Here is a 20,993-nt window from a genome sequence, read left to right as displayed (position 1 = left end):
GCACAAATCGTCTGGACGCCAAAGCCACAAGACACACAGGTACCCTGTTACCAAACAGCAGAAGGCAAAACAATAAACATTTCTTAGCCAGTGGGCCCATAGCATTCTGTTCACTGGAAATTGTACCACCTTTGCACACTGCAGTCCTAAAGCCAGCATTTTATTTGGAGACAAAGAAATAGCAGGAGTATGCACTGAGTGAGGTATGACAGAGAAAAAAATACAGGCAATTTTGCACCAAGAGCTTGATACTTCCAAGGTATGTTTGACGTCCTGTTCTTCATGAGTGTTTTCAATCAGTGCATCTTCCTGAAGAAGCACCTCTTGCTGTTTCATCTTGCTTGCAAATAATATGACAGCCCAGAAAATTAAAAATAATCCATTAAAAATATTACCATCTTTTCAGGACATGGCAGCTCAACTGTTGCCACAGAGTTACTCTCTTGGGAACAGGCTGTCATGAATACAGTGCTTATAAAAGACAGAACAAGTTGTGGGAAAGTTGCTTTCGAAGGAGGTTAAGTGAGGAGAATATGATGACCTTGGTTATAAGTTTAAAAGGAGAGATGATGTAAAAGTCAGACACCACAAGGGAAGGAACACACAGAAAAGAAGAAGGAAGCTGGGAAAGCTCAAAAAGGGTGAGACACCAAGAAGGTGGAGACCACTTGCTGTGCCAAAAGCAAGAAACAGTAATAGCACAGATACTAGCACTCTCTTACTCGTCATAAGATCACCATGAAAATTACTTTAAATTTAGAAAAATGACATTCAGGAGACTACTTTTTAGTTCTATAAATGATTGTTTTTCATGCAATTTTTTAAAAAAAGTCACTCCTGTTATTAATCAGTTTTGATGGGCAGCCACAACCAAGTTCCTAAGCAATCTAATGTAGAATATGCTTGAAGGCTGTTCATACCTACCAGGGCAAGACAGATGGAGTAGTGTAGGTGTCTCCACTATAGACTGCACTGCAGCCCAAGGGACATCAACTGAGTATTTAGCAATAATGTAGTAACTGTAACAAATGGTAGGACTCATCCATCGATCACCATTTGGGCTTTCAGGGAGAAAAATAAAGGCATTTAGGGGTTAATACTTCTTATTGAAATGTGCTTATTTAGAGGTTCACTTAACAGATGCCATCATCAGGAGATAAAAGTCCTTACACTGAACAAACAATTTTAATGGCCTTTCCCATTAAGCTATGGATGACATATTTCAAAGGGCAGATTATTGGAGTCTTTCTGCTGACAGCAAGGAATGTCAAATGAATTCAGAATATCAGTGAATGTTTAAGCCTTGGTAACAAAAATTTTAATATAGAGCTATTTTATACTTCAGGACAAAACACCTTGACCAATTTATTCTCCTTTATAGCACATTTATATCTGCATTTATATTCATTGCCAAAATAGGCAATAGACCCTTACTGTTCATGGGAACAAAACTCCAGATGCTCTTATATCCTAAGCCTAATGTGTTCAGTTACTGGTGTGGCAGCATTAATCACAAAGAACAGGAGTTCTACACCCTTGGAAAAACCTGGGAACCTCCCAGATTTGTTAGACTACTCTGCTTAATAAGAAGTTTCTTACAAACAAAGGAGCTCTGAATATAATGTACTAAACATATCATCCCATAACCAGTAGGTATCAGGATGACTATTTTTAAGGTTTCGTTCCCTTCCTGTTCTCCTGCAGACTGCAATTATTCAGCTCTGTACTGCAGAGCTCCATTAAGCACTTTGTTTTTCACTGAATGACTAGAATCAAGTGCGTACGGCCTCCACGGATGGATAAACTGCTGTAAAAAGAGATAAGTCAGCAATACTGATTGGCTCTGTTGTCTGAGCATGCCTTTTGATTTTTGAATTACTGCCAAAAGCATCATCATTCTCTGTTTACCCTTCAAAAGCCCTCGGTCACTCAGATGGTGCATACCCTCACAGCACAGAGGTCTCCCTTGCAGAAACTACCCATAAAAAAAAAGACAATTTCAGTATTTGTATTTGTTGAATGTAGATTTGTGGCACAGATCCTCTATCTCTCATTTTTCATGACATTGTTACTATATAACATGAAGTGATTAAAAGACCAGTTTTACTTTGATGCTCACCTCTTTCACTTAGATAAACGGTTATCTCTGTGCAAAGCTGTAGGTAGCTTTCAAAGTGTACTTGGTCACACCGTTTTCCTCTTCCTTTCCCACTCTGGCAAGTCAAATTAACAGAATCACCATAACCTCTGTGGTAGTTTCTTTTGTGTTTGTATGAGTTCCTATCAATCACTGAAGACACACTTCATTTTTCTCCACTGCTGTGGCCATGACTGTCAGTGCAGGGACTCAGTACCAGCTTTCACAAGACACCACAGGCTTGCATTTCCCTCCAGAGCTGCAGCAAGAGCTGTTGTTTAGCTGCAAACACCTGCTGTGCACTTTGTACCTGGGTAAATGCCTGCTGGACACAGAAGGAGCATGACCAGAACAGGTCTCCGATTAAGCATTTGGGCTGGTTACAACTCTTTGTGAATTCAACATTCAGCACTCAGGGATCTCCTAAGGCAGAGACAAGTAATGCACTCTTGACATGATAGGATTACCTGTCTGCAAAGGCAGATAATATATATTATATTATATATAATGGTTATTCCCATTTGAATACAAAAACAATCGGACACCAATGATTTGGGTTTTACGCAAACATACAAGTAAATAACAAGACCATAAATAATTAAATACTATCTGCATAAACAGCAATAAAGCAACAAAAGAAGGCAATTGTTACCTGTTTGTTCAAAGCCTTGTGGACATTTTGCAATCCCATGATTACTATTACTGTAATCTCACCGGAGCTGCAAGTTCAGCTGACTGTGAAGGTCTAGGTCCTGTAAAATCTTATGCCTGTGCACACTGTAGGAAACAGGGATGGCGAAGGCAGAACATGTGCTGTTTCAAAGGTGTTGCCTAAGATCTTGGGTGAGGAAATGCCCTCTTACAGATAGCTCACAACCCCTTGTGTGATTAAAAGGAAATGATTTTGATTTCTCAAGAGCCCATGGCTTCCCAACAAACCTTGGGAAACAAGTTCAGAATACTAGCATATGCTCTAATCCATTTTCTAGTTATAAAGGCTTCTTTATTACTGTTTTTGGCTGACAACACTTGAGATAGCATGTTTATCATAATTCTTAAAACACTTGAGAGAGAACAATATAAGTGCATTTTTTATTTCAGTTTTAACTTCTTTATTTCATTGCTATACAGCTGCATTACACTTGGCTTTAATCCCTCAAGCATTATTTTCCTTGGCAAAATAGTCACTGAACTGAGCAGAACTTACTGTTGGAAAAATATGCTTGAAAAACCAGTGTGATGTCAATGCCAACTGAAACCCATGGAGCTTAAAATGTCACAAATGTGCCTGTAGCTGAAATACAGAGCTCCTCTTTTTTTTTTTTGTCTGAGCTAGGAATGTTGTAAGTCTTAGGTTGTGAAGTCAACTGTAAAAATCATAGAGTAGCCTCCTGAAGCTGAATGTGTGCTGAAACTGAATGTGTGCTTGCCCCCCTCCATGAACAACCATTTAGAGAACAATTATATAAAACTGGATGGAGGATAATTCCATAGGAAACAAATGGCTGCATGGCTCCGCGTCCAGTCTTGCCTGCATTAACTGTAGCTATCTGTAAGAAGTTGGGCTACAGGCTTCTCAGAGAAAAGATAGAACCCGACTTTGTAAAACATCTTTAATATTCAAATATATAAATAAGCACTACTGAAGAATAATTCAGAAGACTGCGGTGATTCATTACGAACAGATGCTATAAACAGGAACAGTAACATTGCTAGGTAAGGAAGAAGCAAGCTATTTTAGGAGTCTTGAAAATCTCTTCTAGTTCTTCAGACAGATCATGCTGCTATAGTTATTTTATAAAAAATTATATTCTGAAAAGCACTTTAGTAAAAGAAACCTTTTACTGGAACTATTATTTAACCAAGACCTTCTACAGCACTATAACACACTGCAATTGAGTTCCTGATATAATTTTAAGAATGGGAGGGGTGAAAATAAGAACGAAAAACCCTACCATACCTGCACCAGGAGCTATTTATTAGCATAACACTCTTCCTTTTAAAGATTTCGTAACAACTGAAGTATATACAAAGTCTTACAGCATTTACACAATAAAAAAGTTTCCTATTAGCTGATGTAGTATAAGGTAGTGCTGCAATTTACTTCAAATCGTGTATACAATAATAATGAAGCAGACCACTGTACTTTCAACTTCTCCACTACCACACCACCACTGTCAGTTGAAATGACAGTTAATTAAACCACTGGGAAGACACAGATTGTTTAAAGATTTGTAACAGGTTGATTGGCAGCACTAACCATCTTAAGGAGGAAAAGAAAAAGAAAAGAAAAGCTACATACTGTCATGTTTCTACACTTTCCTAGAGCTGGAACAAACTTTCACAGCCTTAGATATAACATATGCAAGACAACATAATCACATTTTTTCAGATAATAGTTCAGCTACTGAATGTATTTACTTCTGAATAGGAGGCGTTATATTGATATGGCTGTGTGTTTCCATTTTTGTTCATTAACTGTTCAAATAGGTCTAGAAAAAAAATTAAGACAGCATGGAGTTTGTAGTCATGATGTGTTTTGACTAATAAAGGCATTCAATATCAGCTATAGGATCTAATTATTCCTGTCAAAAGTTTAAGACCAGGAATCTCTGAGTAAAAATCAAACCCACAAAATCTTGTACCTGCGCTGTTTTCATCTGTTAACTCCAACCTTCTTTAAGCTTTTCCAGCTGGGATAATACAAAATCCTTATAATGCTTACACCAACCCAAATGCAAGACTCATTTAGTTTATGAGAGGTCAAGCAGATTCACTAGACTACGTCTGCTGTAAAACAGAGGGAGCTTACCTAGGAAAAAGAAACTTTTACTGAACAGTGCCTTACTACAAGTAGGGATATATAGTTTAACAACGATACATAATTTAAGAACATAGCATTCTTTGCCTTTTAGAAACAGCTTTCATGTGCCCATAATGCACTTTCTACGAGAGATAAGGCTGCTTTGCCTATCGTCATATGCCTAAACCTCTTATTTTGGCCAATTTCACTTTTCTTCCCCCCAAAGGGATTCTGTTTCAACTTAGAAACGAGTAACGTCAGTTGACAATATCTGTATTAAGACAAGAAGTGACATATATAAAATCCACAAGGAACCACATAAATACCAAAGAAGTCATATAACCTTTCCGTGTAAACACTTTGATTATACTGAAGCCCTAATCAGATTCATGTCTTAAACTTTTGGCAGATAATGTGTATGCTCAGCCAGGCTTTGTAGTTAGTTATTGTTCAAGTGGAAGCCAGGTCAGCTCACATGTTGACAGGCATGCAACTTGGAAACATTGCACAACAAGCAACACAAAGAGATTTGAGAAGGGTACAAGACTTCAAGTAGACTTCACAACCCTTCACAAACTGAATATTCACAGACAAAGATACAGTCCTTGCTTTTTTCTACGGTGGATTTCTCTCTCACACATGGGACACTTTCTGTGACTCTCTAGCTTGCTTGATGCTATATAACCACTTGATGATCCTGGCATTCCTTTCAATGGCAGAAATGCCGTATGGCACACGGTCATTGGCACTGTCATCATTTCTAAGGTCACTGTTGCTGTCCTGAGACTGTTCACAGTCTGAGCTAATCATGCTTGCACTGCGAAAGTTGAGGGATATAATATCAGAGTTAGCCCTTGCAAAGTTTTCCATCCCGAGGTTTTCAAGCTCTTCAGGATCCAGTCCGCAGTAGTTAAAGAACCGTTCGACATCTGCGTCAACGCGAAAGTATCTGTCGCTCAAGTCTGACTTTGAACGCTGTAGGGAGGGTCTTCTACTAACTCCGCATCCAGACTCGACTGCCTCAATCTCTGGGGATTTCAGGGTGGCAATGGCAGCGATTTTGGGCTTTGGAGGCAGAGGTGGGGCTGAACTACTGCAGGGTATTGCTTTTAAGGGCTTTGCACTAGTTACTTTCCTAATGTCTGAAGAGCTGTGAGAGACATGTAAGAAAGTCTCTGCTGACTGATCTAGCAGCCTTCTGCTGACATTGGAGCTGCTCTCCTGTGGGCTGCTCCAGCCCTGCGTGGGGTAAACCTTCAAGGATTCTGCGAACGAGTGTCGGTTCAGCTCTGTTGAATCGGCTCTGTGGGGTGGCCAATTTCGGGGACCGTGCTTATGCCCTGAACCTGAGCTGGAGCCTTCAGAGCTGTTGATGATGTTCTTCAAAATCTCGAGTTTCAGATTTTCTCTCTGGACTCCACTCTCAGTCTTTGCATTGTTGCTGAAGACCTTCAGGGTGGGGCTCCCCAGCGCTCGCTTGGCTGCGGGACAGACCGGTGGCTTCGCCAGCACTGCTGGCTTCACAGGCTCCTGCTTGGCATTGATGACCTCCTGGCTCTTGACATATTTCGCCTTGTCGGCTTCAAGCCTCTCCACTGCACTCAGTCTTTTTGGATTAGGCTCCGCCTGCCTGCGAAAATAGTCAGGTCCTTTGTTCAGGATGCGGAGAGGAACGGCAGATGTGAAAGTCACGGCAGGGCTGACCGGCTTCACCATGCTACCTGTCGGTAATGTTTCTGTAGGCATGTTTGGTGGTCTTTCCCCCGCAGCCGTTTTGGATTCTTCTCTGGGATCTCCTAAATGCACGGTGCAGAAACATGTACATTAAGCACAATGAATAGCCGATGAATCCTGGGATCTGAGCGTTAGCAGCAGTGCCTCATCTCACAGCTCATTAAATAACACTGCGTTTCTCTTTTAAAGGCAGCCTTTGTAGGGCAAGGGCACCCGACACAAGTCCGTATTAGTCTGCTCTGCTGACTCCTTTCTTCTCACTGAAAGATGTGGGATTCTGGCCGTCCCCTCTGCGCTCCGCGACCGGCAGCGATCTGAAATGCAGAATAACCAACCACACGTTAGCGGGAGCGCCTGACATCAGAGCGATAGCAACAGCTGCCTCCCGGCCCTCCTCTCCCACCGCCGCCTGGGATGCTGCCGCGGGTGGCACAGCGAGGCAGCGCGCAGGGTGCCCCTGCCCCGCTCCTGCCCAGCACCCCTCTGCATCTTACAAGACATGTATTGCTTGATATTTACACTCCGAGCTTGGATTTAATGAAATTACACTGGGAAATTAAAAAAAAAAGAAATTCAAAAAAAATTAAGAATTAAGCCCCACCACAACACAGCCATATATTTCTACAGGGAGAAAGGGAAGCAGAATGAGACAATCCAGAGACTTAGACCCACCCATCTCCCAGTAAAAGAGAACTTCATATTAATATATTTGCCTTTGTTAAGTTGGATTGTGAACATATTTTATCTCTAAACCCCAAACATTTTTCTCTTTATAGGAAACATACTGTATAAATCTCAGCAATTAAGTGTATTTTCCTTATTCATTAAATTGTCCAGAAAACAATCTGGTCTAAAAAGCAGAGAGCAAACAGAGACATGTAGTGTTTTAAGTGCAATGCACAACTGTCCTTGTAAATCTAATTTAAAAAATCAACAGATATAAACAGGAGATGTCACTAAATCCACCAATTCCAGTTCCAAGTCTGTTTGAACACTAGTACCCACAGCACTAGTGCTCCAGCAATAAAAAAAGGCTTTCGAAGCTCTCATGATCACCTTACAGGCTTAACAGAACAACAGAAAATGGCTTTGTTTTTTTATGCAAGATTTTGGGAAGACGCAAAAACATTCTGACTGGGTTTGAAAAAAAGAACTTGTCTTCAACATGTAGATATAATCATTCAGGTTTTCTATCAGGCAGTAAGTACAAATGAAATTTATCTTCTAAATTATTTTAAGGTTCTATCACTTAGATTGTCACAACAGTCTAAAATCCAACACCACGGATGATATTACAAGTGTTGAAACAGTTTTTCCTACACGAGGCACTGAAGAGCACTTATCACAGAATCTACTTCTCAAGCAGCGATTTCACTAATGGGTCTCATTTGTTTTATTACTGCCCCATTAATCCATGATGCCCTCTTTAATATCCCATTTCTATTATCACTGTGATCTTCAGGGAGAGAAAGAAAAGCAGCTGCTACTTCTTCACTCTGTCCTAAGGAACAGAGAGCAGCATCCTTCCCTGGGATGACTTGCTTTCATGTTACTGTCATCCTGTGTGTGCTCATCCATCAATACCCAACTTACTAATACAGGGTTTACATTGTTTTGACCAAAAAAACCCACAAAAAAATGAAATTCCAGCTTACATTAACAGTAAAAAGAAAACCACCTCAATTACTGATGTTTAGAAATTTGTGATATATACATTGAATTTTCTCTATATATTGTCCAAGGTCAAAGCAAGCAAATAAAATATACGAAAGCTATAATGAGATTATAGGAAAAAGCTGAGCTTTCTCCTGAAGGCTCACTGTCACAAGCATTCTTCAAATACAAACTAACATATTTAGGTGGGTGATAAACCAGACACGCGTTCAGTGCAATTGAAAGGGTAGTGAAATGTTAATTAAACTTCTCTTTCAATGTTGTTTTATAAATCCTAGAGCTAACTCCTCAGCAGCTTGACTTCCTGAATTTAAACTAAGTCTCTCTGAAAGAGAAAAAGCTTTCCTCATTTGAATCAACATATTTATTGATACTGTTTTGAAATTAAGTATGAAATTTCCAAATGCACAGAAGGCAATTCCAACATGCATCTGCACACACATTTCTCTTCCATACACACAAATCAAATCTTTCCATGTTGCCAGCTCAGAGCTGGATGGCTAAGTGCCTGTATAAATACCCCATTGATGTGTATATTTAATACTTGTGTGTGGAAATGAAAGCTATGTGAGAGCAGGGGTTTCATCCAGAGGAAGAAAACCCCACAAACAAGGCAGTTCTCTGTACTAAACACTGTCACCCAACTGAGTTACTACTTGAGTAAGCAAGACAAGTTTCCTCCTTGACCACTGTCATTAAAGGTGACCATGGTCCTGCCCCAGAGGACAGCTACCAACTCCATTCTCCTGGTGAGTGGCTCCACACATATCACGCTACAGATCAGAGCTGCGGGAACTGAGACCTCGGGCTTGAGGCTGCTTTTGGAAACCTTTTCATTTAACATTTAACATCTTCCTCACTTTGGACAGCCCTCATCAATGTCAGCAAGCATTACTTAGGAGGCTGAGAATACACATTGGCTTCAACACCACACTTAAAAGGAAAAAAAAAAATAAGGAAAATAAATCCGACCGTGCAAGCATGTTTATCTGAGAGAACAAGTGTGCTTGTTTGAAAGCACGTATGGAGCCAAGTGCCCCGGAGTCAACAGAAACATGCTGCAACTGGCAATGTGCTTCAGGCATCTAGAAAGAAAAGCAAGGACCTGGTGAGGAGCCAGGACAGAAATGTCCACCTGAGCCAGCAGAGAGCCTGGGGGGTAACAGCCAAGTGGTTACGTGGCCAGCCATGGAGGCTTTGTACCTGTGGGGCTGCTGGTATAAATTAAGGAACACGCAGCTAGGAAAAGGAATCAACTTTTTGTGTATTGTTTAAACTACTGCATTTCACTGAAATGCTGCACTTGAATATCACCAGAAAGCTTATTCAGTATACTCATCTCAGAGAGATAAAAATTACTAACCAGATACAGTTAAAAAAGAAAGTGCGATGAAAGAGAAGTGGATGAATGTAAAATCTAATGAAACTTCTGCCTGTGCTGGTGATGGCTGCAGCCTGATCCTGCTGCTAGCTGGGAAAGTGAGTTCAGTTCCTACCAGCCATGGGCACCTGAAACACCACAGAGACACTACAGAGCCTTGCTACTTATTACTTTTATTGCTAATGATAGAGGTTGAGAGCAGCAATACAGTGTAGTCTTAGGAAGACTTAGGATTCCAGTTGTGAAGATCATCATTGAAGCAACCAGGGTAGAGAAATGGCTTTTTTCTGGCTTAGACTCCAAAGAAACTCACTGATTAGGCATCTGAATTCCCTCTTGTGTACACCTGTGGTACCAGTAATGCCCTGCAGAAATTCAAAGGCAAATAGGTTTTCTTCACCCATGCCCAGAATATGTGTGAAATATACCTAGGGACGCAAGAAATGTTCCTTTCTCTCTGTTTACACCCAGATGTCTGCTCTATAGGTGTAATCCTTCTATGGACTGACCTGCATTTTTCAGGATTCACTCTGGATTTCCATTATTGCTCTTCCTTACAATACTACTGGACTTAAGAAATTATTTCAAGAAAAACAAAGACAAAAAACTTATGTATGCATTCAAACATAGTTCTATTTAATACTATGCATACATTAATAAAACCTTCCTGAAAGTTCTTACTGAGTTCCTCTAATACCCTGCAACTATTGCAGACCTGCTGAGTAGAATACAAAATGCACAAAGTTTTGGGGTTTTAAAACTGCATTTTCAGCCAGACACTTCAATTCAGGATTCGTTTGTTGCAGAGGCAGAGATTCAAAGCATTTAATTCATTCTAGGCATCACACTCTAATCACTCTTAGTCCATAATATGTTTGTCAGATATTCCTATTTAAATAACCAATGCCCTACTTGCATGATTTAGGGGAACACAACACAGCCCAGAACAGCAATAGCTATACAACTAACATTAACTACAAATGTATCTCCTATAAAATATTCTTTCCTTAATTTAAAGCCAAGACAGTAGGAGGAGATAAACTATGCAGAAACTTTGGAATCCCAGGCCCATATGTTCTAAATATGCAGTTTCTTGAAATGTATGAGAAATTTATGAACAGACGCTATAGTGGCAAGTATTTATTTCTAGCAATGTTATGAATACAATAGTATTGTACAATAATATAGTCCATTTTTTCCTCTCATACCCAAAACTGCATTCTAAACACAGACTGAATGATGTCAACTGACAGTAAATAGCATGCTTCACTCCCTGGTTCTGTGGTGCCCTGTAGCTCCTACACATTGGCCACGTTTCAGCCAGTCTATGTCTAAAAGTATCCACAGAAGGGCATTACATATTTTAGCAGTATTCAAGTTACAAAAAAAGCAGCAAAAAGCAATGTGAAAATGTGGTCCAAATGTAATTAGTGAAATTTCTGTCCTTGACTTTGGTGAGGACATTGCTTCACCTGACAAAGTTAAAATGAAGCTCATGCTCTTAATTCATTCCTCTGGCACAGCAGATGAAGAGATTGCACAGAAGGTAGGATGATGCACAGTGGATAAATATAATGAAGGCTGACAGCCTTTACTCTGCTTTCCTTGATATTTAAAGGCCCGTGTCAATTTTATTTTCCAGGTGATAAAATATCACTACCATTACCTCAAGATGCACCATAAACATGACATAAATTCCAGTATAAGTAATCAAGAAGTGGCTGCACCAGGACTCAAAGAGTTCTCAAAACAAAATCTGCACAGGAACACAGGACACAGATGGAAATGTCAGGCCCCTCTAACACCTGGATGCACTTCAGAGCTGCATGTCCCATTACTCATTACCCAAGATGCTGGTTTGTTAACAGTCACTGCAAGGCCTACAAATGAGAGCTTTGCTGAGAACGACTGGCTACAGGTCTATGCACTAAGTTATACTAATATGTATGCCTAAAACTGATACAAGTTCTTCTGTGGGTAATTGTCTCTGTAATCCTCACATATATATGTTACTAAGTTTAAAAATACAGGCAAAGCCTAAGTCAACTTGGCTGAAATTGATAAAAGGTCATCCATATCCAGAATGGCAGCAGTATTTCATTTTTTAAACCAATTTTAGATAAAGATGTGTATGCTGTGTAGACTTGATCTCACATAATATTAACTGTCATGATAAAGCATGAGGAGATAAAATAGTCTTTCATATATACCATGACTCAAAATACTAATGAAAGTGCCTATTTTCAAATCTGTTCCTCCCTAAAACATGGAACAGTGAACAGTAAGAGTAACATCTATCTGTTCAAGTATACATTTAAACCTTTGAAAGGTCATGAATGATGTGAACTGCAGTGACCTAAAAATAAGAGTGGGAGAATTATGTAGACAAGAGAAATTTCCACCAAGTGGGAAAGTAGTAAACTTTGGCAAAGGCAGTCACTTTTCACTGCTGACATATTACTTCCAACCAAAAAACCCCAAACTACAACTAGCATTGTCTGCAATAGCTTATACAGCTGAGCATAATATGGGCTGATATATTTATGCTAATTCTGCTTTGCTCTTACACCAAAGACTTTTAAGACAAAACTCTCCATAAATACAACAGCATCACCACTGAGCACTCTTCCTATTTCAACATGCATTGAAGGTGGTAAGGCTTAAAGCAGAACATTGCCATAACCACGAATGCTAACACTGTTAAGTTGAAGTAGCTGCTGGAAAATCCATGGAGGTATAAACATCTGGAAAGCAGAAAAGCAACCTAGCAACTATAGTTACATACTACATACTAACCCAGTAACGTATGCCTAGAGCTCACTGGGAGCTGGACAGAGATGCCTCTTCGAAAGAAAAAACTTTAGAAAGTATTTTGCTTCTTTTTAGCTCTGAAATCCATCACTGTTACATCTCCTACCCAGTAGCAATAATCCACTCTCAGTGATGCTTCTGGGTTAAATACTGTCCTACAGACACCTCACAATGATGAAAACTCTGATTTCTTTCAACAGGCTGCATAAATCCACAAGAAAGGCCAGAAATGACGTTTCCCATTCTTCCAACGAGACAGTACAAACCAATATAAAATGTCTTATAATTTAGAGCAATAATACAGACTGTGCTTGTAAAAGCTGTAGTGGAAATCAGTTCTGTTTTCTTTGGACTCCTGTGTTGCTTAGACAGTATTGTGCTCTTTGCAATAATTTCAGTTGCTCATTTAAACAAAAAAAAAATCAGAGAAGGGCCTAAAAAATTATAATAAGGAATGCAATTTTTTATTATATTTGTAGCCTTATGTGAATATTTCTATTTCAGTGTTCATTTTATGAGAATGATGCTGTAAACACTTCACAAAGTTTTAGGAAACACCCTTACTGCTTGTTCATCAACCAGTGTCAATGGTCTCAAGTCCAAACCACTTTTATACTTTTAATTCTGCATCTCTCCATAAGCATCATGTTTTAAATTTACAACCTCCTCCTTACAAAGAGGCCACAATTTCCAGTTTATCCTGTGGTCTCCAGAGCCTACACAGTTTTCCCAGGATGTTTTATGCACTTTTAGAAATCAACACAATCTCCTTCTTCAATACAGGATACTTGGCCCTGGTGTTCAGTTACATTTCAGAGGTTCATCAAACCCTGATAATAGGTCCCTGTTGTACCAAGTCCCACCTGCTGGGTCCCTCTTCTCTGGGAAAAGGGGGGCTTTTACTTCTCTCCTACTTCTCCCCTTCCTTTTCACACCGCTTCCCCATTTCACCATCCCATTTTTGCAAGATGCAGTAACTCCTGCTCTGCTCTGATGGAAGGAGCAGTGCTATCTGCACTACACTTTTCTTTTCTTCTCCACTGATAGGAAAAGTTAGCATCTCATCTCCTTGCTCCTGGGAGATGTCCTTCACGGCCATGCTTGGATTTGGCATCCTGGTAAACCACCTTTTTTTTTTCCTAGTGGTAGCGCTTCCAGTGTGCAGGGGAAAAAAAAGTTAATTGGGGGTTCACTGCTGCAAAGTGGGGGATAACAGAGGGAGGCAGAACAACAAAATAATACCAATTACAAAGCTCAGCAAAAATGTTTTGAATGGAATAGTATTCATTTTAGTTCCCATCTCAAGTCAATGGTAATTCTTAAGAAGTCCACTTTCAGAGAGAGACATATGTTATGCTACCGAAATCCTTACGGCAATAGGTATAGTAGAAATCATATGCACTTGCCAAGAAGGAAATAAAAATCTATCCACAAAAATGTGGAGATACACCTGCAAAACACCCTCCTTCTGGTATTACCACACATACATCACATCACTAGCAGGATTTTCAGATTCCATCACCCATGTAGCCCCCAAAAACACTGCCAAGTCTGGACCTCAACAACAGAAGCACAAGTGTCATCAGTAACCAGGCAGCTGGGAAACAGCTGTAACTTCTGCAGTGTCCCTCACCAAAAGAATTATAGTCATTAACTCACCTGTAGAACAAACATCTTGATAGCAGTATTTTCAAAATGCCAATTCTGAGTAATTTGTCACATTGGGATAAATTAAACGTAGTCCTAAATCCTTAAAATGTTTGAAAACTTATATGAATGTTAAAGCACTCTACTGCAGCATACCAGCGCAGCTATGGGATTAGATTAGGCCTTAATTACACTATGGAGTAAGCCCTAGAACATAAATCACTTTGGCTTAGAAGAACTTGATATCTTAGAAATACTAAGAAATCAAGCCAGATTTAAACAGACAAAGTGCAAGTATAGATTTTCAAAACAAATGTTTATATTAAATGTGCAGTGTGTCTACCAACACAGCTTTGTAGTCAGAGACTTGAGGACCCCATGACCAGATTTCTGTATGTTCACCTCCTTAATAACTACTGCTGCAAGACAACATAACCTCAAGCTGAGCCCTCAAAACTCATCAGCACTGAAACGCACACACCTAAAATGGCATATTCTGTGGGGAAAGAGAGTGTCTGTTCACCATTTAAGTGGCAGCAGTGCTCATAATATTTTGGGTGACTGATATTTAGGCTTGGATCTCACCACAAAGCACATGTTCTTCTGTCAGTACTTTTCCCCTCAACTAATAAGTTGAGAATTACTTCTGAGCTCTTCTGTCTGCCTTCTGTCAGCTATGTCCTGAACATCAAACCAAGTCAGAACCTGGACACTTTCCCCATCTCACGTGTATGACTTCTATGGCTGCACATCTCCCCTATTTCACTTCTATGAAAGGGAACTGTGAGTAATCTGGAATGATCATGACCATGCAGGACAGAAGAGATGTTCAGGGAAAGAGGCCCATGAGCATGGCCTGAGCACCCATGCCACCCAGCATAGGTGAGGCTCTTACTTCTATTAACAGACATGCAAGCAACTAAGCTTGATGATAACTCACAATCTGTAGAAAAACCAGGGATCTCCTCACCTTAGTCATCCACACTGTCTTATCCAGCAGCTACCTGCCAGCCCTAAAAACGCAGTCAGTTGTGGAGGATGACAAAGAAAACACTTCTCCACTAGATTTGGAGTCAAGACTGGAAGCAGGCCTCCAGGGCAGATACTCAGAGCACCAGGCTATACCCGGCATTATACAAATGTCTCAACTGTGTGTGTCAACAGCATGGTGCCACTCCTTCCAGTGGTGCCCAGTGACAAGGAGCAGTGACCAGAAACAAAAACAGAGGAAGTTCCACCTCAAAAGGAGGAAGAATTTCTTTACACTGAGGGTAGCAGAGCACCAGAACAGGCTGCCCAGAGAGATTCTGGAGTCTCCCACTTTGGAGACATTCAAAATTCACCTGGACACTTTCCTGTGTCACCGGCTCTAGGCAACCCTGCCTTGGCAGGTGAGTTGGATGAGATGATCTCCAGAGGAGCCTTCCAACCCTAACAATTTTGTGATTCAGTATGTAGAGACAGATTCCTCTCCAGCACTTCCTTTCAAAGGCCTCCACTTAAAAAAAAAAAAAAGTGTTTGCAAGTTTTCTTTAAATAAAGAGCAAAAAAGACCACATAGGGTACTTGACAAGGAAATTGGATTACTAACCCTGCTCCAGTGCAATTAAGTAATTTCTAGCAAGTAGGACATTTCAGCTGAAATAGGAAGCCCAACTTGGCTCTTCCTCAGGAGGTCAGAAACTTGCCCCAGTTTGGGGACTGAGGATTTGATCCAATCTCCCATTTCTCAAAAGAGTGCAGCAATGTCTGATTTTATGTACATAAATACTGCTGCCAGCTTGTTCTTGTGAGAAAGGCAAAAATTTACCACACTGTCATAAAAGGCCCAAGGCCCTGAAATATCAAATTGCCATGTTTAGACTCTTATTTACTGATGAAAGTTCTCTAAAACCATTTACAATGAGAAATTCATTAAAGGAACATAGTATCATAGGCATGAACAAATTTTATGTGAGAAATAACCATCAACCCACTATGAAAACAGCTTCAGTTAGACATTCCCTTGCAGTTACTAATCCTGCAAAACTCCAGAAATGTTCAAATACATGAAGACCCAAAGTAAACAAATACAACCCAGAAAAGAAAACCAATTCCAACAATTTATGCCTTGAAAAAACCAGAAACCAGAAAGAGCTACTATAAATGGAAAAATACATCATACTGAAAATTTCCTTTCCTTAAGAGATTTAATCAGTAAAAGAATCTTTGAAAATGCTTATTTTCAACATTTCAAAACAAAGCTTAATAGCACCTTCCTGAAGTTTCTTACATGTTGTGAAAACATATTTGAAAGAAATAGTGCCCAAGCATACGGAATATTTCTTATACTACTTGTCAAGATTTTACAAGCAAGAAACCAGAAAGCCATCTAATTACTTATATTTAAATATTTTCTCTCTTATTTTAACAGCTTATCTTGTTGCATGGAAAATTCTTTTAAATAAATTCTATACATGAACACAAGTATTTAATCTTTAGAAGTAAACATTAAAATATAGCTAATTAATGTCTTCTACTGATATTAAAAACTTACAAGGCCACCTTTAATAGGCAGTACAGTAGGCACAATTAAAAAACGAGCATGGCAAAACCAGTACCATTAGGAAAATGGTAATGTTCAGCTAGGAGAATACAATAGAGTGACCTAATTTTGACAACTGCGGACTTTGGGCTGCTCTTCTGATCAGCTGTGGGGTCTTGTTTGTCAAAATTCTTTGTATGAAACAACCTTTTCTGTAACGTGAGATATTACTGCAGTCAGGTCAGCATGGCTATTTAAAAATAATGTCTACAACCTAACTGCCCTGAGTTAACCACTTCTAAGCACTGCAGCTTTACACACATGAAATACTGCACATTTATTTTTTTCTTAAATAAACACACTGTAAAAGTTTTGACTATGTAAAAACAAATCGAGTCTTTTTAAAATTATAACTGGGGAAAAACCCCCCAACAAAAACAAACCATACATGATTTACAGCAGTGTTCCAGCACTGCAACCTTCAGAGCAACTCAATGAATGATATCTTTTATTTTTGACTGGTATGGCTATGTTTTTCTCTAGATAAGAGGACATTTTCCCATACCACAGGATAGTTCATTCCACTTTTCTCCAACCTCATGTCTAAAGGTACATGTTAGAAGTCAGGAAAGAAAACTGAAGGAGTGCATAACACTATGTCTTGACGACTTATCTGTATATCACAGAGTTCTTCAAGCAGATAGTTAAAAATAACCAGCTTTGGCACTGGAACACAATGCAATTTAGGTCTTCATTGTTATGATGATGTTGCAATTAATGACACAGCTCTATAACTCAACACAAGTGCTACACTTGTGCGTGGTCACATGCTTGTGCGTGTAACCCCTCAGACACACAAGCACTGCTACAGTTGCTGAGGTGTTTGCTGTCAGAATACACTGAGTATATTTTCTTCTTGGTTGCTGCATGGGAAATACATGCCACAGAGCCCACATGTTGAACTACAGATCTTCACAAACTGTTCACAACCTATTTAACTGGAGATGAACATCCAGTTAGCTACTTGTTAATGAGCATCCAAACTTTTGTTTAATATGCAAATTTGACACTCAAAGTGTGGCTTTGTACTACTGTTTATTTTAATGACTCTTCACTAAAACAATATTCTTGGAAAGCCTTGTTTAAGAAATCAGACTGTCCAGACTCTTTCGAATGGTTTTTGCGTATCTGAGGGGTTTGCTGAAGTTATGGTGATGATGCTGGAAATTCTTCCTGATCACAGATTTTAAGAAACTATAAAATCCTCACCATCTTAAAGAAAACAAAAGCTGTATCGAGTCATGACCACTGCATTTAATTGAATGGAGAGAGGAAGGCAGTGTGGAGAGAGTGGAGGCATCCTCTCTCTAAGAAAACAAACAAAACAAACAAACTAAAGAAACCCAAAACCTGGAATTGTGAGTGTGGGAACAGACAAAAGAAGAGTGAGAAATGACAAGACACAGACAGGTAGAAGAGAAATGCTATTAACCAGGCAAAGAGCAGAGAGAGGAGAAGGTGTTGGGAATAAAGAAGGAGGCACTGAACAGTGAGTTGGGAAGCAGGAATAGATTACAAGGAAAGAGAGAGATTATAGGAAAAAGGAAGAGACACCTCAAGTTCTCTTCCTCAGCTCCTCTCTTGCAGGTCCTACATCCTGCAGAAAGAACAGAGCTGGCATAAGGGTGTTGTGGAGAAAGGTGAAGCTCCCAGTGAAGCTCCTCCTGAAGCAAAGCTCCTGCTAACCCAGACCATTTTTGGGTTGCAGGAGAGATACATCTCTCTCCTGCAGCCTCCATGCCTGCAGGGGCACACTTCCTGCTGGGTTTAGAAGGCTGGTGGCAAAGGAGCCAGCACCGGGTGGCTGGCAGGAGGATATCACAGAGGGACAACCAGGCTCAGAGCCCTGCACCCTTTCAGGAGAAAAATGAATAGTGGAGTAAATCCAGCAGCCAGAAATACTGACCAGTCAATTGAATGAGTGCTGAGGTTTGCTGCAGACCCCTCAGTAAATCCAGTTCTTACTAGGGATGCTCTCCACCCTGTCCTCACAGGTGCCATAGACTATTGCTTAGAGAGACTGCTTAAATTACTCCATTCCTGCCCCCCCCTTAGAGTATCAAACTACCCCAAGATAGCTACACAGCCATTCTCCCCTAAGATATGTGATACACAGCCACATTAATAGATCTCCCCTCTTCTGTAAACAAAAGTAAATCTCCAAGGGGGAAGTTAAATACAGGATTGACATTGGCTGCCCAAAGTAACAAAATAAATTTATTCCAAACCCAGAAATCAGACAGAGGTATGCCAATCTTGTATCTACTGCTTTATCTTCATTAAGAGATGAGTATCAGCAAACTTTTTAAGTAGTTAGCTGAAATGGAGCATTGCAGGGTTAAGCTGCCTAAGCCAGACAAATAATGGGACACGGAAACCAAGGTGCCAAACCTCAAATGAGGACACATGGTGTCTGTTTTCCCGTCTGTTCATGCCTGCTTCATAAAGGTAACCTCTCCTGCCCAGCTACCTTGCCAGCACACCATCCCCAGCACCACTGGGGAACTGAGTCCCTCCACTGAAGATGTCCCTCACTCCCAGTTTCAGCTCATCACTGATCTGGACTGGTTTCAAGATATTCTTTAAAAGCTAATGAAAAGGGAAGGCTGGCTGTGTCACCCCATCCAGGACTGAATGCTGCTTTCCTCATAAATCACAAATCCAATCTTTTCTGTTGACAAAATGAGCAGTATATTTCCAACAAAACTACAGACCTACTGGAGCTTCTGTATGAACACAAAACATTGAATCCCATTTCTAAGACGGCAGAAATAAATCCCATGCAGCATGACGTGAGGAAGGTAAAAATATGAAATGTGACTGTAAAATTAGTGTAGGTTAACTTGTGATCACAAAAATTAACACAGATCTTTAAATGTTCCTGGTGTCAGTCCTTGGCACAGCTAAAATGGTTTTGCTGCCTTAATTTCATGCTGTGTATGAAATGTATCTGGAATTTCAAATTCCTAATTCCTCAGCTGACAGAAATGGCTTCTGAGAAGATTTCCACATTCTGGGAACAGATTTTTACCCTTAAATTAGCCATGTGTACTCTCAGACTTAACATTTTGTCTTGAAATAAAACAGGAGCGATAATTGTTAATTTAAGACCACACACAATGCAAATTTATGTTCTGGAGCCAAATATGGTGATTGGAAACAGATGAACATGAAATGCCTTCTACTGAGCACAATTAAAACTAAGTATTAGTGAAGTGTGTTGCTAATTTGACACATGACACATCAGACATTGATTACTGATTTTTTTCTTTGCTACAATGAAATACCAGAAGTGCCTTATTAGTATTTCAAAAATTGTACAACCCTTGTTATGAAGTGCCACACATTCAGCTCCTGTCCCCTCCTGCCCACATGGGTTTCAGCTGGTTTCCATACTCACCAAGGATGAAGCTACTCTTTCCATTATTCCTGACACTGGATTTCCCCCTTTTGTTTAGGAGTTTTAGTGATGAATTAAAGATTTTAAGCTTTAATGCTCATCTTCTGCTCAGACCTTGAGAATCAAGCTCAGAGTGTTGTGGATGGACTTGTGCCCGAGGACTGCAAAAAAGCACCCAAGGTTTCAAAATGGGCAGGAAAGAGGATACAGAGAACTACCAGCCAGCCAGCCTCACCTTCATCCCCAGAAAGGTGACGGAGTGGCTCATTCTGGAGGCCATCTCTATCCACATGGATGACAAGAAGGTGATCAGGAGTACCAGTTTATTACCTCACTAGTATCAGTTTAGTACCTCACTAAAGGTAAATCATGCTTGACCAACTTGATTGCCTTCTGTGATGAAACAACAACTTGGATGCACGAGGCGAGAGCAGTGGATATTGTCTACCTTGACTTCAGCAAGGCTTTTGACCCTGTCTCTCACAACATCCTCACAGGCAAACCCAGGAAGTATGGGCTGGATGCCTGGACAGTGAGGCAGATTGAGAACAGGCTGAACAGCAGATCCCAAGAATCATGATTGGTGGCACAGGGTCTAGTCAGAGGCCTGTCACCAGTGGTGTCCCCCAGAGTTCTACACTGGGCCCAGTATTGTTTAACTTGTTCATCAGTGATTTGGATGAAGGGGCACATGCCTCTTCAGCAAGTTCACTGAGGACACAAAGCTGGGAGCAGTGGTTGATTCCACAGAGGGCTGTGTGGCCCTTCAGAGGGACCTCGACAGGCTGGAGAGATGGGCAGAGAAGAATCTTCTGAAGTTTA

The 20,993-nt window shown here is 40.3% G+C and overlaps 1 protein-coding gene across 2 annotated transcripts in view; it reads right to left on the bottom strand.

Annotated features, from left to right (window-relative positions):
• Window positions 1-3,438: 3,438 nt before the first annotated feature.
• Window positions 3,439-20,993, bottom strand: part of FAM110B (family with sequence similarity 110 member B) — a 115,064-nt gene continuing 97,509 nt past the window's right edge. For both annotated transcript variants that reach the window (XM_082294681.1, XM_082294682.1), the window contains one exon: window positions 3,439-6,988. In XM_082294681.1, the coding sequence (XP_082150807.1) occupies window positions 5,574-6,686 (1,113 nt within the window). In that variant the 5' untranslated portion in view covers window positions 6,687-6,988 and the 3' untranslated portion in view covers window positions 3,439-5,573. The remainder of the gene's footprint in view (window positions 6,989-20,993) is intronic.

Source organism: Coloeus monedula, assembly GCF_965178545.1.
Source record: "Coloeus monedula genome assembly, chromosome: 1".
Classification (NCBI taxonomy): Eukaryota; Metazoa; Chordata; class Aves; order Passeriformes; family Corvidae; genus Coloeus; species Coloeus monedula.
The sequence above is the reverse complement of the archived record's forward strand: the minus strand, read 5'-3'. Positions and strand labels throughout refer to the sequence as shown.